At 40.6% G+C, this 18798-nt stretch overlaps 1 protein-coding gene across 1 annotated transcript; it reads left to right on the top strand.

Annotated features, from left to right (window-relative positions):
- The first annotated feature begins 5981 nt into the window (after positions 1-5981).
- zgc:153284 (uncharacterized protein LOC751696 homolog) lies at positions 5982-18589 on the top strand. The gene is made up of 3 exons (XM_059981275.1): positions 5982-6113; positions 15808-15975; positions 18310-18589. The coding sequence occupies exons 1-3, from the start codon at positions 6069-6071 to the stop codon at positions 18379-18381; spliced, it is 285 nt and encodes a 94-aa protein (XP_059837258.1). The 5' UTR covers positions 5982-6068; the 3' UTR covers positions 18382-18589.
- Positions 18590-18798: the final 209 nt, after the last annotated feature.

Here is an 18798-nt window from a genome sequence, read left to right as displayed (position 1 = left end):
AGTGGTGTAATGTATTCAATATTTCAATTATATTTGAGTAATATTGTAAATATATTGTTTGATTAAACATTCTTTGTTTGGTTACATAGTAAGAATTGCTTATGTGTAAGAGTTAAGTGAATCCACTATGTCCTATGTGAGTGCCTCACTAAACGAAAGAAATAGAAAAACTAGGAAGGCAATTATTCCGACCTCCATGTTTTTCTTTTGATTCATTTCTGGAGTTAGAAAACATAACAGTGGTGGTGAGGATATTTTAAAGTGAACCCAAGATGACAATCTTCCTGTTGAAGTGCAGCATGTTTTCCTTCAGAAGGGGAAAGAAATAGTTGTGCTTTATAAAAAAGGCAGAAAACTGATGAAATTATGAAGCAATGTGTAGGGCCACATGTTCATAAACAGTGAGTGTCAAGTGATACTAATAATAAATTTTAAAAAAGCAAAAATGGCAAGCTTCATCAGAAAGACAGATGCGTTCAATTGCATAACAGATAACTGGATATTGTATACTGAACAAACTGAGCAGTATTTTGAAGCAAGTGAAACAGATAATAAGAAATGAGTTCCAGCTTTGCTGAGTGCAATGGGTGAAAAAAAAACATACAGCTTGCTTAAAAGTTTAACTGCTCGAGCAAAACCAGCCAAAATGAGCTTTGCTGATATTGTGAACATAACGCAGGGCTATTTAGAACTGAAGTCATTGCTGATTGCAGAATGTTTTTGGTTTCATAAATGGAAGAATGGCTCTGTCAGGATCTGTGATAATTTTAAGCTTACTATCAACCCAATACTGAAAGTAGGTTAATATCCTCAGCCCACGATAGGGGATAGTCTCTATTTCTGCATAAATATGACCTAAAATGTGATCAGATCTTCATGTAAGTCCTAAAACTAAATAAAAATAACCCAATTAAATAAATAACACAAAAACATTAGACTTGTTCATTTACTTATTGAAAAAAATTATCCAATATAACATGTGTTTGTTGGATAACATATGTGAACCTTTGCTTTCAATAACTGGGTTCCCCTTGTGCAGCAATAAATTCAACCAAACATTTCCGATAACTGTTGATCCATCCTACGCATCAGCCTGGAGGATTCCAATCACTGAGATGAGATTGGAGGTATGGGTTGTGGAGGTGCCCTACCCAATAAAAAGGACACACAAAACCATTCCTCCATACAAACTATTTCAGTTCATCAATATTTCTGGGATACCTTGCATGAACAGACTTCTTCCAGTCATGCCACAGTTTCTCAATTGGGTTAAGATCTGGACTTTGACTTGGGCATTTCAAAACACATATTTCCTTCTTCTTAAACCATTCTGTTGTTGATTTACTCTTGTGTTTCAGATCATTGTCTTGTTGCATTATCCAACTTCTATTAAAGTTCAGGTGATGGACTGCTACCCTGACATTCTCCTGTAAAATGTCTTGATACAATTTTGAATCCATTTTTCCTCAACAATTGCAAGCTGTCCGGGCCCTGAGGCAGCAACACCGCCCCAAACCATGATGCTCCTTCCACTATGCTTCACAGTTGGGATGAAAATTTGGTGTTGGTGTGCAGTGCCCATTTTCCTCCAAAAATAGCCCTGTGCATTTCTGCCAAAAAGTTCAACTTTTGTCTCATCTGTCCACAGAATATTGTCCTAGAAGCATTGTGGAACAGGGATTTTAGCAAGTTCTGGATATTTCAGCAGGTCATTTGCTGTTACCCCGGGTTCATTTTCACCCCCTTCAACATTGCACAGTGTGCTGTTGGTGTGATCTTTGCAGGACAACCACTCCTAGTAAGAGAAGTAACAGCATGGAATTTCCTCCATTTGTAGACAATTTCTCTTACTGTGGACTGATGAACACTCAGGTCTTTAGAAATGCTTTGGTAGTGTTTTCCAGCTTCATGCATCTCTACAATTCTTCCTCTAAGGTCCTCTGGATGTTGTTTTGGTCGAGGCATGGTGCACATAAATAGATCTTTCTTGAGAAGTTCAGACTCCGTCAGTCAGTGACTTTTTATAGGGTAGGGCACTGCCACAATCCAAACCTCCAATCTCATCCTAATAATTGGAACACCTGACTCCAAATAGCTTTCGTAGAAGGCATTACCACGGAGGTTCACAGACTGTGCTGTTTAAATAGTGTACTGAATAATGACGAGGAGAAGTGCAAATGTTTGTGTGTTATTAGTTTAGGCACATTGTATTTGTCTATTATTGTGACTTAGATGAAGATCAGACCACATTTTATCAGTAACTAATGCAGAAAACCAAGGAATTGCAAAGGGTTCACAGACTTTTTCTTGCAACTGTATTTGCAAACTTTTCTGGAGTGAAACACTTCAGCATAGTGAATTTAGTGGAGACATACGTACAGATGAAGATGGAAGAAGAATCTGAAGTGTTTATCAACATGAACACATTCTATTGGGCTTATCACTATAATAGGCTTATTTTTGGAGTAGCATCTGCACCTGGACTCTAGCAGAAAGCTATGGACCAGGTGTTGCAAGACTGTCCAGGCACTCTTACATGCTTGACAAGGAACATCTCAAGACAGTATTACAAAGATAAGATTATGCGCTCAGAAAATAGCACAACAAGTATGAATTCTTTAAATCAAGAATCGCTTACATTAGTCACACAATGTACAAGGTTTATACGAGCGTGCTGAGAAAATTCAAGCAGTAGTGGATGCCTCTAGGGAAAAGACGCGTCACAGTTGTGTCTTTTTAGGATTTGTCAATTTTATAATAGGTTCCCAGCAAACCTGCCTACTGTGTTCTAGTCCTTGAACTCAATACTACAGTTTGGGAAGGAATGGCATTGGACAAATCAGTGTGAGGTGGCTTTCTAAAAGGCAAAGGAAATGGTGATGTTAGACACTGTACCCAGACATTATGATCCATATTGTCCAGTGAATCTTACCTGTGACATATAGTATAGGTGCAGTCATGTCACATGTTGAGTGATGGAAGTGAACTGCTATGGGGCGCCCCATAACCTTTGCATTATGTTCCCTTATGGTTGCAGAGAAAATTACGCACAGATTGACAGCGAGGCCTTGAGTCTGGTTTGGGTTGTAAACTATTTCAACGACTACTTGTATGGGAGAAAGTTTATATTCATTGCTAACCTTCAACCACTAGTGTAAATTTTCAATCCACAGAAAGATGTCCCACTAACAGCAGTGGTGTAATGTAGAGATAGGCTCTGTTTCCTGAGGACACAATTGCAAGTTCAAATTCAAGAGGACAACTATTAATGGAAATGCTGATGGATTGTCCTGTTTATCCTTGGAAAAGTAAATACCTGAAAAATTTACAGAAGAGGACACTCCTCCTGATCTATTCTCTCTAATGTGAATTGAAAGTCTCCCTGTTAAGGCAGAGTTGATCCAAAGAGAAACCAGAAAAGATCCCACACTATCTCAGGTCTACATGGTAGACCAAAGTGGTTGGAAAGTGCCGAAGAAATCCCAGTTCCCCCAGTTTGTACCAGTACCGGGATGAACTTACCCTTCATGGCTGTTGCCTTAGGTAGGGATTGAGAGATGTTGCACCATTGAAGCTGAGGGCTAAAGTGTTGGAGGAGCTCTGTGCTGGTCATCTAGGCATGGTTGAATTGAAAGCATTGGCTTGAAGCTTTATCAGGTGGTCTGGGATAGATCACCAGATTGAGCAGCTTGACATGCACTGTTTGGGATGCCAACATGTCCAGAAGCAGCCAAGAGCACCAACTTTCCATCGTTTGGAATGCCTGCATTGCCCTGGCAAAGGATTCATGTAGATTTTGCCAAACCAGTCATGGACACAAACTTCTTGGTTATAGAGGATGCAACTACAAAGAGGACAGAAGTGTTCCCAATAGCCTCCACTACAACCTTGCACACTGTAGATGTGTTGAGGAGTCTCTGACTGGAGTTCTAGAACACTTAGTCAGTGAAAATGGACCACAGTTTGCTGTGAAACAGTTTCAGTCATTCCTGAAAATGAATGGAATAAGACATATTACATCTGCACCATACCCTGCATCTAAGAAATGGCTTGGCGGAAAGATTTGTCCAGAGACTAAAGAATACACTACTAGCAATGTCAGCAGAACACACTACACTGACACTGAATCAGGTGCACACCAGTTTCCTTCGTGCTTATACCAAGGCAGCAAACTCAGCAATCAACAACTCACCACCTGTGCTGTTCCTGGGACATCCAGTGAGATCCTGTTTGGGTCTCCTCAAAGACAATCTCAGAATGAGTACGCAGGACAAATGGCTGAGACAAGTTGAGGGCTCCTCATACAAGCAGTTCTGGTGAGGGACTGTGGAGATGATCAAAAGCAAGTACTTGGAAAGATTAAGAACAGCGCTAGACGACTCTCCTGCACAATGGAGGTTGCATCTAATGTCACCTGGAGACAACACATCAATAAGTTGAGGAGAGCTGAGTCAATTGATAGAGAAGAAAGGTGTCCTGAGATGTCACAACCACTTCCCTGCTTTCCAAGAGTCAACTCCTACTACCATCATGGATTGTGTCGGTTATTAGCACGATGGACACATTTCTGTGTATCTATACATGTGATAAATAAATTAATCTAAATCTACCCCAAAACCTGAGATTGTTTCAGTGCCACAAATCTCACCTGCCAAGCTCATCCAGAAAAATGTTATCTCACAAGAGTAAGAAATCCTTCACAGTGATTAAAGTGATTAAATCTTTAGTCCTGAATGGGACAATTTAAAATTTACAATGTTGTGGTTGTATTATATAGTATACTGTATATATATAATGGCTAGAGAACAATATATTATGTATTTCAGTTAAGATGCTTTTTAATTTAGTATATAGCTAAGTAGAGAGGAGTGTAGTGTATTCAATATTTCAATTATATCTGAATAATATTGTAAAAGTAATGTTTGATTAAGCATTCTTTGCTTTCGTAAGTCATTATGGTTTATATGTAGAAAGCACGTGAATGCCATACATCATTATGCCATTACGTCATATGTGAGCGCTTCACTTAAAGAAAGGAAAAGAAAAACTAGGTGAACAATTATCCGGCTCCAGTTTTTTTTCATTTAGTTTCTGGAGTTACAATACATGCAACTGTTATAGCCTAGTGGCAGCGGCTGGTGCAGTATGGACAAGACAACTGCTTGCAACACACACACAACGCTGGTGGAACGCAACAGGCCAGGCAGCATCTATAGGAAGTACAGTCGACGTTTCGGGCCGGAAACCCTTCATCAGGGCGACAAAAGTTTGGTGTCTTTTCCTACGAATAGTCTATTATTCAAAGCCCCAGTGCATTTCTCCTTTCCAGGTCAGCCAATCCTTAACTAATTAGATAGACTACAATTCTCCCAGTGCCTTGATATTAACCTCAGACAAGCGGAGTTTCTTTACATCTGAGAAGCGTTGTTGGGGGGGGGGGGGTGACGAGAGAGGAAAGGAGGGAGGAAAGGAACTTGTTTCGTTGCTGTTCTTCAGCTGAACATTGTGGGCATGCTAGGTTGGCGTCAGGACGCGTGGTGTCACTTGCTGGCTGCCCCCAGCTCACCCTTGGATTGTGTTGGTTATTAGCACGATGGACACATTTCTCTGTATATATACATGTGATAAATAAATGAATTTAAATCTTAAGTACTGATTGTACAATAGATACCGCCTCAAATGTTAACCTAGGTGATTCACTTGACATTTGTACTTCAGCAACACCTTGTAAGTCCCACAAAGGGAGGCCAGTCGCAGATCGCACTTCACTCCATTCCTCTGCTCAACCCGCCTTCAGCTTCGCATATTTGGGGATGTAAAACCTGTGCTTTAAAATCTATTCTATTGTTGTATTTATATTGCTGAGCTCCTCTGCGAGGATGTGGTTGAGTCACACATTTAGTGTTAAAGTTTAAATTGTTTTGAAATCCGCGTCGCTACGTCTATTCCATATTCAATATGCAAATAATCGCTTACGTTGTGTTTTACTATTTAAGAACGGAGCAGGGCGCGGCTGTAGCTCGTAGTTAGTTTGTGGAAATTCTCTGTGGAACTCGGAAACCTGCAGTATGTCTATTAGTGTTTACTACGCCAGCATTACTGCCACGGTTGAGGTATTTACCGCGTTTTATTAAAGTCATTTTCTGTCATTAATTTTCCTGAATTCTCTGCATTGGGGTTTAAACATCGTAAACTGTGACAGCAAACTGGTTTTGAAAGGTCTTTACCTGAAGCATTATTGTTGACTGAAAGGGGTGGAGAAGTGTATTGTTAATGTTGAAAAGCGTGAAGTTTTATATAAAATTTTAAACTTGCGAAAATGTGGTAGTGAGATTGTTGCCAGCTCCAGAATCAATATTTGCCCGAGGCAGCTACATTTGAATTTGGTGCAAAAGCCGAAGTGGAGTTAAAAAGTTAATCCTATTATATGCTGCTTTGCCGGAAGCCAAATCATGAAGTTGCAGCAATAGTACGCTGAAGTGAAGTAAGAAATTCCGTGAGGTGCCTTCCTGGTTTTTACTAGGGCAGTTTGGTGAACAGGGAAGCTCTATGGGTTTTTTTATTAACGAACGCAGCTTTGAACGAATACAGTCAACCCAATTTTTTTCCTGTTGTCCTCGTGTTCTATTGTTGCTCACCTCGGAGATTGGCTAGTTTTTTTAAAAAAAAATCCAATGGACTGCAACTAGCGAGACACGTCATTGCAAAGTTACACAAAAACTAATTTTATCTCAAAATAATAGGTTAAAGAGGGACTTTTTAAGTAGAAAAGGGAAATGAAAACGGTGACGGGCGGGGACTAATGGGGTGATGAGGGCGTATTCTACCTGGCTGAAGATACTCAGGAGTGAGTGCTCCTGAATGGGGAAAGGCTGATTCCGATGGTGGTAATTTCTCTCGTCACCCCCCCCCCCCCCCCCCCCAACAACGCTTCTCAGATGTAAAGAAACTCCGCTTGTCTGAGGTTAATATCAAGGCACTGGGAGAATTGTAGTCTATCTAATTAGTTAAGGATTGGCTGACCTGGAAAGGAGAAATGCACTGGGGCTTTGAATAATAGACTATTCGTAGGAAAAGACACCAAACTTTTGTCGCCCTGATGAAGGGTTTCCGGCCCGAAACGTCGACTGTACTTCCTATAGATGCTGCCTGGCCTGTTGCGTTCCACCAGCGTTGTGTGTGTGTTGCAAGCAGTTGTCTTGTCCATACTGCACCAGCCGCCGCCACTAGGCTATAAACGTGCAGGAGCGCTGTGTGGTTCAGACAAACACGCTTTTCGGCTGAGGCTCGAACTAACGAGCTTCACCTAGCCCACTTGGCCACGCGCGTGTGTGTGGTGGGAGGGTTTAATCAGAAATGGGGTGAAAGTTGCTACTAACATGGGAACTAGTTTGAGGGTCAGTAGTTTTAACTTTGAAAGTTTTGGGAGGTTGTGGAAAAACTTAGTTTCACTAGAGATAAGAGTCCAAGATCTGTTCAACCATTATTTCTAGAGGTATCAGCAGAGATGGAATATAAAAATAGTAACTTGTTCTTTCCCAAGCTTAACTCGTCTAACTTGAAAAAGATATCTCATTGACTAGCCTTCCATGTTGATAATGGAAAATCAGATTACATTAGCCAAGATGATTTACAGGCTGGTGAGTAAAAGGGAATGTACTAGAGGGAATTCCGAGAGAGGATCTACTAGCATCTGATTAAGTGTGGCGCTGTGCCCGAGTATTTAGCCAGGATGGATTAGAGGTCCTGAGCTGTACTGAAGGGCCAAGCTAGGTCTTTATTCCTTGGAATGTAGGTGTACCAGGAACAACATCACAGAAGTTTGATGCAGAGATAAGGTGGATAGTATCTGTCCTTTGCTCCAGAGTAGGGGAGTCCAAAACTAGGGAACATGGGTTTCGGATGAGGGAGTGAAAAGATTTAAGAGGCCTGAGGGACTACTCTTTCGTGCAGAGGACAGTGAGTATGTGGGATGAGCTGCCAGAAGAAGTAGTTAAGGCAGGTATAATAGTATCATTTGATAAACGCTTTGATAGATACATAGAGGGGTAGGGCTAAGAGCCATATGAATGAATCTCAGGAAATTAGAACTAAATGTGTGGGTATAGTGTAGTTGTGGACTGATTGGGATGAAAGGCCTGTGTGATTCTATGACTTGGTATTTTGATATATACACTGGGTGCAATGAAATTCCTCACTCAAATGAGGCTCTCAGAGTAAATAGTATACATAGTAATAATAGATGCAACACAGAGACAGCAAAATAAACTGCTAACATGCTAGTTTTGTTCAAGATCATTAACCCATAATATAAGTTCTTCTTGTCCCTTCACAGATGCTATGTGACCTGCTGAGTATTTCCAGCATATACTTGTATTTCAGGTTTCTAAAGACAGATTGTTTACAGTTAACAAACCTTGGCCACCTGTCACTCTTTCAATTCCCCACTCTACCACTGATGTTTCTTTTATTCTTTGCTTCTCAAAACTTTGATTTTCCAGCTTTTCTGAGTTCTGATGAAAGTCATTGATGTGAATCATTGATTCTGTCTTTGTCTCCACAGACAATGCTTGACCTGCTGAGTATTGTTTTGTATTCCAATATTGGTTTGAAGGCATGTAGTGATGTGAACATGATATTTGATCAAAGTTGGATTTATCAGTTTAATGCAGACAAGTGTGATGTGTTGCACTTTGGGAGAACAACCAGGTAGGATTTGCACAGTGAATGATAAGGCATAGAGGGTTGCTGAAGAACAGAGGGAGCTCTCTAGCATCAGGCAAGGTCCTAGAGTGCCATTGAGCAACAAATATTATTCCATTATTCAAAGAGGGGAATGGGGATAGTAGTGGAAATTTTGGCCAGTGAGTTCTGTACCAGTGGTAGTAAAGCTAGTGTGGAGGATTCTTGGGGGTAGGATTTACGAGTATTTGGAAAAACCATGACCTAATTAAGGACGGTAAGAATGGTTTTGTGCTCAGCAAGTTGTGTCTTACTAACAATTGAGTTTCTTGAAGAGGTGAAGGTAATTGAAAGTAGAGCTGTGGATGGTGTCTACATGGACTTTAGTAAGATATTTCACAAGGTTCCTCAAGGGAATCTCATTAGAAGATTAAAATGCATGGAATCCATTGTGAATTGGCTTACCCATGGAAGACAAGATAGTGGTTGATGGGATTTATTTTGCCTGGATGTTTGTGATCAGTGGTGATCCTCGGGGATCTTTGTTGGAACCTCTTCCTGCTTGTGATTATATTTAAGTGGATTGGTTGAAATTGTACGTGGGTGAGTTGGTAAGTTTGCTGATGATGTGAAGATTGGTGATGTTTGGATAGTGTATACAACTCATAATTGATGCAGCAGAATATAGATCTGTTACAGATATGGTTGAGAAATGGCAGAAAAAGTTTAATCCCACTAAATGTGAAGTGTTACACTTTGGGAGATCCAATGTAAAGAGACAGTACATTACATATCAACATAAGGGTATTGTCATTAACAGTGATCTTGGAGTCAAAGTTCAAAGCTTTTTGAAAATAGCAACACAGACCATAAGACATGGGAGCAGAATTGGGCCATTTGGCCTATTTAGTCTGTTCTTACATTCCATTGGGTTTGAGGGAGATAATAAATTACTCACATTCTCCTGCCTTCTTGCAATCTTTGATGTCCTGACTTATCAAGTACCTATCAATCTTTGGTAATGCTCAATGACTTTGCCTTCACAGCTGTCTGTGGCAATGAATTCCACAGATTCACCATCCTTTGGCTAAAGAAATTCTTCCTCATCTCTGTTCCAAATGGACATCCCTCTCTTCTGGGGATTTCCAAACTTTTTTTGTACCATGGGACATTGCCATTAACTGGGGGTCCATGGACCCCAAGTTGGGAACCTATGCTCAATTCTGAAGCTGTTCCCTCTGTTCCTAAGCTCTCCCACTATAAGAAGCAATATGATAACCTGCCTTAATGACTATTGTTTAGTACCATTTACATCTACAGTGATTGTTCTTTGAGAGGTTGGTGATAAAATCCTGCCTGAGAAGTGACTTTGATCTGCTCAAATTTGCCAACCTGCTCCACAGCAGATGCCTTTTCATTGGCTCTTCGCTCAACCTTGGAACATGTGGACTGCAAAGGTGTATACATCAGGATGCTCTTTGAGTACAGCTCAGCATTCAGTACTGTCATCCCCTCAAAACTAATCAAAAAGCTCCAATACCTGGTCTCAATACCTCGTGTAATTGAATCTTTGATTTCCTCTATTTTATTTATTATTCGGATACAGGCCCTTCAAGCCATGCCACCAGCAACCCCTAATTTAACCCTAGCCTAATTACGGGACAATTTACAATGGCCAATTAACTTACCAAGCAGTACATCTTTGGACTGTAGGAAAAAATTGGAGCACCTGGAAGAAACCCATGCTGTCACAGGGAGAACGTACAAACTCCTTGCAGGTAGCGGCAAGAATTAAACCTGGGTCGCTGGTACCATAAAGCATTTTGTTAACCACTGTGCCACCCACTCTAGTAAGAACTGGCAACATTTTTTTATTGTATTTGCAGAATTTGTTGTCTTTTGCACACTGGTTGTCTACTCCGGTGCAGTCTTTCACTGATTTTATTATAGTTATTGGATTTATTGAGTATGCCTGCAAGAAAATGTCTTAGAGTTGGAAATAGTGACATGTATGTCCTTTGATAATAAACTTAGAATTTTGAAATATCCTTGTGACATCCACTCTATCTTGGCCTTTCAACATTTGATAGGTTTCAATAAGCTCCTCATTCTTCTAAACTCTGGCAAGTGTAGTCCCTGAGCCATCAAATGCTCTTCGTACTCCAACCCTTTCATTCACAGAATTATTGTCATGATCCTCTTCTGGACTCTCTCGAATACCAATAAATTTTTAGATAAAGAGACCAAAGATACTCATAATTCTCCAAGTGCCTTCTGACCAAAGTCTTATAAAGCCTTAGCATTACTTTGCCTTTAATTTCTAGTCCTCCTGAAATGAATGCTAACATTGCATTTGCCTTCCTGATCACCGACTCAGCCTGCAAGTTAACCTTGAGGGAATCTTACATGAGTACAACAAAGTCCTTTTGTGCTTGATTTTATAATTTCTCCCATTTAGAAAACTATCAATGCCTTTATTTCTTCTACTGAAGTGCATGATTGTACACTTCCCTTTTCTATATTCCATCTACCTCTTTGCCCATTCTCTTAATCTGTCCAAGTCCTTCTGCTAAATACCTGCTTCCTCAACACTACCTACCCCCACCTCCACCTATCATCTGTAAATTTGGCCACAAAGCCATTAATTCCGTCATCCAAATCATTGACATAATATGAGAAGAAATGGGCTCTGCAGGTATTGGGACCCACTAGTCCAGGGGTCGGCAACGTTTACCACTAAAAGAGCCAATATGGACCCATTTCCCACAGAAAAGAAAACACTGGGAGCCACAAAATGAAATAACACTGCATACAACGGGTTTTTTTTGCCTTTATGCTATGTATAAACAAACTATAATGTGTTGCATTTTTGAAATTGATGAACTCCTGCAGAGAAAACGAAATTACATTTCTGCATGCAACAAAAACATTTTGAACTCCGAAAAAAAGACGTTGGGTTGAAGGTTACTACATAGGTAGCCTACCTTGGATCGAAGAATTAAAAGAAAGCGCGCACTGGCGGGTGTCAGGCATTGGCAGTTGTGATGTATATTAATAGCGATAAAAAACACGTTGTAGCGGTGTAGCGCTACACGCAGCGCTAAAATAAAGACTGCAGTCAAAGGTAACTTTATTCGAACTAAACAGCCTTGCTTTAAAGCCTCCCTCAACCCGTCCCCGTGGGCGCGGATGCTCCAAAAGACACGTACTCACAAACCCCCGTAGGCTATCTCCCTTAGTCGGAACGGTGGCTAATTGTGAGCCGGTTCGGATGTGCCAGGAAACGGTGTCTCCGCAAAGTTTTCATATTGTACAAGATCACCATAATCTTCAAATTTCGAATTACATTTCAAAAGCTAACAAACCACGGGGAGCCGCATCACAGAGATCAAAGAGCCGCATGTGGCTCTGGAGCCGCAGGTTGCCGACCTCTGCACTAGTCGATGGCAACCAAACAGAATAGGCTGCTCTTTATTCCGTGCTTTCCCTCCTGCCAGTCGGTCAATCTTCTATCCATACTATAATCTTGCTTATAATTCCATGGGCTCTATCTTGTTATGTAGCCTCATGATTGTCAATTTGTCATAGACCTTCTAAAAATCCAAGTAAACAACATCCTCTGACTCTCCCTTGTCTGTCCTGCCTGTTATTTGCTCAAATCAGGCGAGATTTCCCTTTGAGGAAACCATGCAGAATTTGGCCTACTTTATCGTGCCTCCAAGTGCGACTTACTTCATCCTTAATAATAGACTCCAACCATCTGAAGTCAGGCTAGCTGGCCTATAATTTCCTTTTTTTCTGCCGCCTTTCTCACCCCCCCTTTTTTTAAAAAAAAAGAGAGTGGAGTGTCATTTGCAATCCTCCAGCCCTTGGAACCATTGGAGAAACTAGCGATTGTTGAAAGATCATTACTATTGTTTTCAATCTTTTCACCTACCTGGGGTGTAGTCCATCTGGTCCAAGTGACTTATCTACCTTCATCCCTTTCAGCTTCCCAAGCTCTTTGTCCTTAGGAACAACACTCACTTCTGCCCCTGAGACTCTAGCATTTCTGGCATGCTGCTGGTGTCTTCCACAGAGATGAATGACACAATATTTAAGTTCATCTGCCATTTTTTGTTTCCCTCCCCCCCACCCCATTACTACTCCAGTGTCATTTTCCAGCAGTCCAATATCTACTCGTGTCTCTCTTACTCTTTAAAGGGTGATAAAGAAGTCATATGGTATACTTGCCTTTAGTCAAGCAACTGAGTTCAAAAGCTATGGTTTAGCGTTGCAGTTTTATAAAACTCTGGTTAAGATGCACCCATTGAATGAAGGATGTGGAGGCTGTAGAGAGGGTGCAGAAGAAGTTTGCCAGCATGCTCTCTGCTAAAGTGCATTTCTTATAAGGAGAGTTTGGACACTTGTGGGGTTTTTTGTTTTTAAGCATTGAAGGCTGAGGGGAGATCTGGCAACTCCTTGTAAGATTGAGCACCACAAATGGGTAGCAAGAATCTTCCCAGCATTGAATACCTAACACTAGGGGGCATATATCTAAGGGAAGATCTTTGGGGCAAGTTCTCTCCTCCCCCCACCCCCCCCCCCCCCCCATAGTGTGGTAGATGCCTGGAATGTGCTGTGTAGGGTTGGAGGCAAATGTGATGGGCATTAAAGAGACTGTTAGACAGCCACATGAACATGCACGAAATGGAAGAATATGGACATTGTATAGTCAGAAGGGATTAGCTCAGTTGGTTATTTGACTGTACTGTATTCATTCATTTGGCACAACATTTTAGGCTGAAAGGCCTGTTCCTGTGCTGTATTGTTCTGCATTCTATAAAGTTGCTACTGCACAACTCCACTGAACCAAATGTGATCCAGGTCTGTGAGTGTGCACGACTACATAGATTTCCACGTTCATGCTCTGCTTTCCTGCTTCATCAGAAGGCAGTACTTCTGAAAGCTGTCCTTGAGGTGAAATGGGGTGGAGGCAGGTGAATGAGACTGATAGAAATGCTCTGTGCTGGCATAGACTGCATGGGCTGAAGGGTTGTCTTTATTGTAGCAAAATATTATGTAGTGGGGAGGTGAGGAAGAATGCACACATGTCATTTCAAGTACAGAATGAGCTTTTGTAGTTGTCCATTTTCTAATTTAATTTTCTACTAGTACAAATTTCTTAAGTAGAAAATAGTTTCATAATCTTCCTTCATTTCCATTTTCTCATTTTTATTACCAACTTGTCTTTCTTTTTCAATCTTGCTTTCAAAAATCGAGATACCCACTTTTGAACTCTGTACCTCTAACTATCCTCCCACCCAGCCTTCCTGAAAAAAAATTAATAGCTCTGCACTCTAACAGGTCTGGCTTCTTGTTCAAGTTCATAGTCATTCACCATTGGCAAGTCTGCAGCTAAATGAAACCTAGCTCCTGTGGGGTCGGGGTGCAAAACACAGTACATATAGTCACACACAGCACATACAGTAGTTACAGTTCAGAACATATAGTCACATTAACATTAACCCAAGTCCCTGAGTGGCATGGCCTGAAGATTGACAGGTTGACAGTGTGAGATGCATGTTTGTTTAAGACTGTAAAATGCTTCTGCTACTTATTATAATAAAAGTAATAATTATGCAAAACAGCAGCAATAAAAGATGAAAAGTCGCCAGTGCAAGATGGGAGTGTGAACAGGAGTTGGAGATTGGTGGGAGGGGCAGCAGGACAGGGTGTACATGTATGCTGTGTGGCAGTGGGGATTTATGAAATCTTATAGCCCAGGGAAGGAAGTTCATTTCCAGTCTCAACATCAGGAACTGTGCCTTCAGCTGCTGTGGCTGTAAGTTCTGGAATTTACTCCATAAACTTTTCTATGCTTTCAATTGCTCCTAATGCCATTCCTTAAATTTTTCTTCAATATTTTTTTGGGCCACCTGTGTTTTGTGTGTCTGTTTTTTTGGCTTAATTATGTTTCTTTGAAGTGATGTGTGGCGTTTGTATAACAAAGACCCTGGAATTCCATCAATTCATGAGAGAATTAAAGCAACTTCTGTTTGTAATAAATTAACTATTGGTCATCTTCATTCGGCATTTACTTTTCTATCAATGGGAATTTGATGTGTTGGTGTGACATGCTACAATTATAAAGAATTGTGTAAAAAGTAAAGTACATATGTGGATTAAAATGTGCACATAGCAGCATGTATTTACAGTGTAAACATTATAAAAAGTGGATTAAAGTGTTCACAGTGCAGTGTCTGAGGTAATAGATGGAGGGGAGGGTGCTAATTAGAATGGTTAACTGCTTCAGGAAAAGAACTTCTATGATGGTGTGAAGTTTTTGTTTTAATAGCCTTGTAGTGCTTTCCAGAATGTAGCTTTTGGAAAAGGCAGTTTGCTAGGTTGGTGGTGTCTGCAATAATATTTCCCCCTGCCTGATTCTTTGTCCTGGGCACATGAAGTCCTGCAGTGATGGCAGACTGCAGCCAATGATCTTTCCTGCTGACCTGACAGTTCTGTAGTTACTTGCTAATAAAGTACGTTCATAAAAATAGCTCCATCTGTTTTTAAGAAGCAGGTGGTTATATACTGAACCTGTTACTGATGATGTGGTTAAATTCTATTAATCTGGAACACTCATGACTTTGGGTGTCGGATGAGCAGATTTTTGCAGACAAGGAATGTTATTCCTATTAATAGTCTGCTGCACGTTCATTAAAGATCTTACAGTAGAATAAGAAACCTTTCCAGAGAATCCACTAAGGTTATAGGGAACGTGGGACACAAAATGGGTCCTACATGAAATGAAATGTGTGCATCTTTTCCACCACCCATCTCTGAAAATAGGAGAACTTTCAGTCCGTAGAGAGCGTTTCCATCAGCCGCATTCACCATCTTCCTGTTGTGTTCAGAAACCACGATCTTGGTGAGTGGAAATGGGTTGACATCAGCACACTCCAGATCAGAAACCAAACCACTGATTTCTGAATATCTGGACAGTAGTGTATTGCAGTTTTGTATGTAATGTCAAAATTGATTTGTTAATAAGATATGAAACCAGTTTCTATTGAACTTGTTCAACTGTTTGTAACAATTGTTTCTCCAAGATTGCTAATGGGATTCATCTTATCAACTTTCTAGCTGGAGAAGAAGCAGAAACATATTGAATCCATCTTGTCTTCGAAGGGCATAGTCTACAAATTACTGGATCTGTCGGCAAATGAGGAACTTAAAGATGAAATGAGAAAAAAAGTAGGGGATCCCAAAGCAATGCCACCACAAATATTTAATGGAGACCAATACTGTGGGGTATGTTGTAACCTTATCCTCATGAATTACCTTGTCACCCTCCCATTAGCCCCATCTCTTGCTGGGTGAGTTGGTTGTATGTTGAGTACCAAAGTTGCAACCTGTATATACACTGTGGCCTATTTATTAGGTACGGGAGTGGAATCCCGTGTGCTCCTCTGCTGTAGCCCATCCACAACCTGTTGTGAGTTCAGAGCCACTCTTCTGCACACCACTATTATATTGTGTGCTTATTTGAGTTGCTGTCACTTTCCTGTCAGTTTGAACCAGTCTGGCCATTTTCCTCTGGCCTCCCTCATTTAAGGTGTGTTTGCCCGCAGAACTGGGGCTCACTGAATTTTTTTTTGTGTGTATTTCACACCATTCTCTGTAAACTCTAGAAATGATTCTGCGAGGAATTTCTAGATCAGTGGTTTCTAAGTTGCATCAAGTAACCCCCTCTGGTATCAACAATCATTCCACGGTCAAAGCCGCTTGGATCTTGTTTCTTTCCCACAATGATGTTTGGCCTGAACAACTGAACTTTTTGACCATGTCTGCATGCTTTTGTGCATTGAGTTGCTGCCATGTGATTGGCTGAATAGATAATTGCATTTATGGAGAAGTGTACAGGTGTATTGAACAAAGTGACCATTCAGCATATACTATATAGAATAGTACAGTGCAGTACAGGCCCTTCAGCCCATGTTGTGCCAACCTATCTAAGCCTGCTACATGGTCAAGCTAATCTCTTCCTCACATAGCCCTCTGATTTTCCTACATCCAAGAGTCCCTTGAATGTCCCTATTGTATCAGCCTCAACTATTACCCCTAAAAGTGTATTCCAGGCCCCTACCACTCTCTTTATATATTTTTAAAAACCTACTTCTGACATCTCCCTAATGTTTCCACTACTCACCTTAAATGGATGGCCTCTTGTTTTGGTCATTGCTACTCCAGGAATAAAGCTGTCCACCCTGTCTCTCCCACTTGTACACTTCTATCAGGTCACATCTGGCCCTCGTTTGCTTCAAAGAGAAAAGTACTATCTCACTCAACCTTTCCTTGTGGCATGATGTGTTCTCTAATCCAGGCAGATTCTCTGCATCCCTTCTAATGCTTCCTATAATGGGGCAGCCAGAACTGAACAGAATACTCGCAGTGTGGTCTAACTAGAGTTTTATAGAGCTGCAATATAATTCTGCACTCTGAATTCAAACTCCACACCATAGTCTGCCTTAGCCACCTTACCAATTTGTGTGGCAACTTTGAGGGATCTATTGAATTAGACCTCAAGATCCTCTACACTGCTAAGATTCCTGCCATTAACCTTGTACTCAGATTCAGGTGCTTGAGGCATAACTTGCTCCTCACAAATCCATGCTAACTATCTCTAAGACTATGTTCATTAAAATGCTCATAAATCCTGTCCCTAACAATCCTCTCCATTCATTTGTCCACCACTGATGTATACTGGTGTATAACTGCCAGGTTTATCCCTTTTACTTTTCTTGAACAATGGAACAACATTTGCCTTCGTCTAGTCCTCTGACACTACTGCGGCCAGGGGAAACACAAAAATCACTGTAAATGCCCCACTAATCTCTTCCCTTGCTTTCTAAAGTAACCTGTCTGGCCCTTGGGTTCCATCTTCTTTGTAGTTGTTGTTTGTTTTGTTTCTCCAACAATGAAGTTAATAAAGGAGCATTTTCCAGCACTTTAGCCTGCTTATGTTGACTTTGTTTCCTCTTTATCCCTGAGTGGTCCTATCCTCAGAATGCCTTGTAGTTTTCCTTTATCCAACACACCAAGGCTGAATTATGTCTCCTTCTAGGATTCCTAAATCCCTTGAGCTCCTTCCTAGCTACCTAGTAATTTTCAAAAGCCCTGTATGCTTCAACCTGAAGTATGCTTTCTTCCTCTTGACTAAATTTTTCACCTCTTGTAAATCTTCACACTACCATTCTTTCTGTCTCAGTAGGACAAACCTACGAGGGACCACATGGTCCATAAACAGCCTCCATACTTCTGTGTCTTTCCCTGAGAACATGTGTTGCTAATGTATGCTTCCAGGTTCCTGCTTAATACATTGTACATTATCAGCCTTCACATACCTGAAATTACTTTCCCATACCATCTGTTTCTATCCTTGCCCATGGTTATGCCAATGATCAGACAATAGTTTACTGTCTCCAATGTTCCCCCACTGAGATGTCTGTCACCTGGCCAGGTTCGTTATCCAGTATGGCATCTCCATTAAATATTTTTTAGATTAGAAAGCCATGAATGTTGGTAAACTAAATAATCTGGGGAAGAAAAGGATGAGCAATAATTACATTTGTTTTTTGTTTTCAGGATTATGATGCCTTTTTCCAGGCTGTGGAATCTGAACAGATAGAATCCTTTTTGAAGTTGGAGGTTGCCTAGAGTCAGAAGAATTCATGAATCAGCAAATAATATCTTGCATATTTCAGTATGAAGTAATTTTTTTCCAAATGTCAGTATGGCAATACTACCTGAGACAAAATGTTCTTTGGGCATTTCTGCAGTTTATTCCTTTTTGAAGATATTTTAGAAGTAATAATTCTATACAATCATGTAAATCATGAAAACAAATAAATTGCTTCAATCCTTTCCTCTGTTTGTATAATGGCTTATTTATACTGACTGCTGGAATATATGGAGGGTGACTGGAACTTGCTAGAGTAAACTGTTCATTTGGATGCTGGATAAGATAATTTTCTTAGCATTATAGCAAATTGATTACTTTCCCCTCAACCACCAATTTTTCTGTGAAGGTTACTTAGTGTTTTAGAAAGTATACATTTAGCAACAGTTTCTTTA

This window comes from Hypanus sabinus, chromosome 10 (genome assembly GCF_030144855.1).
Source record: "Hypanus sabinus isolate sHypSab1 chromosome 10, sHypSab1.hap1, whole genome shotgun sequence".
NCBI lineage: Eukaryota > Metazoa > Chordata > Chondrichthyes > Myliobatiformes > Dasyatidae > Hypanus > Hypanus sabinus.
Note: the sequence above shows the minus strand (reverse complement) of the source record. Positions and strands in the feature narration are given on the sequence as shown.

Excerpts from the sequence above, each read along its gene's own strand:
- zgc:153284 (XM_059981275.1), top strand. The coding sequence starts at position 6,069 with ATGTCTATTAGTGTTTACTACGCCAGCATTACTGCCACGGTTGAG. Across the intron at positions 6,114-15,807 it reads GCATTACTGCCACGGTTGAG|CTGGAGAAGAAGCAGAAACA; the intron begins GTATTTACCGCG and ends TCAACTTTCTAG. Across the intron at positions 15,976-18,309 it reads ATGGAGACCAATACTGTGGG|GATTATGATGCCTTTTTCCA; the intron begins GTATGTTGTAAC and ends TTTTGTTTTCAG.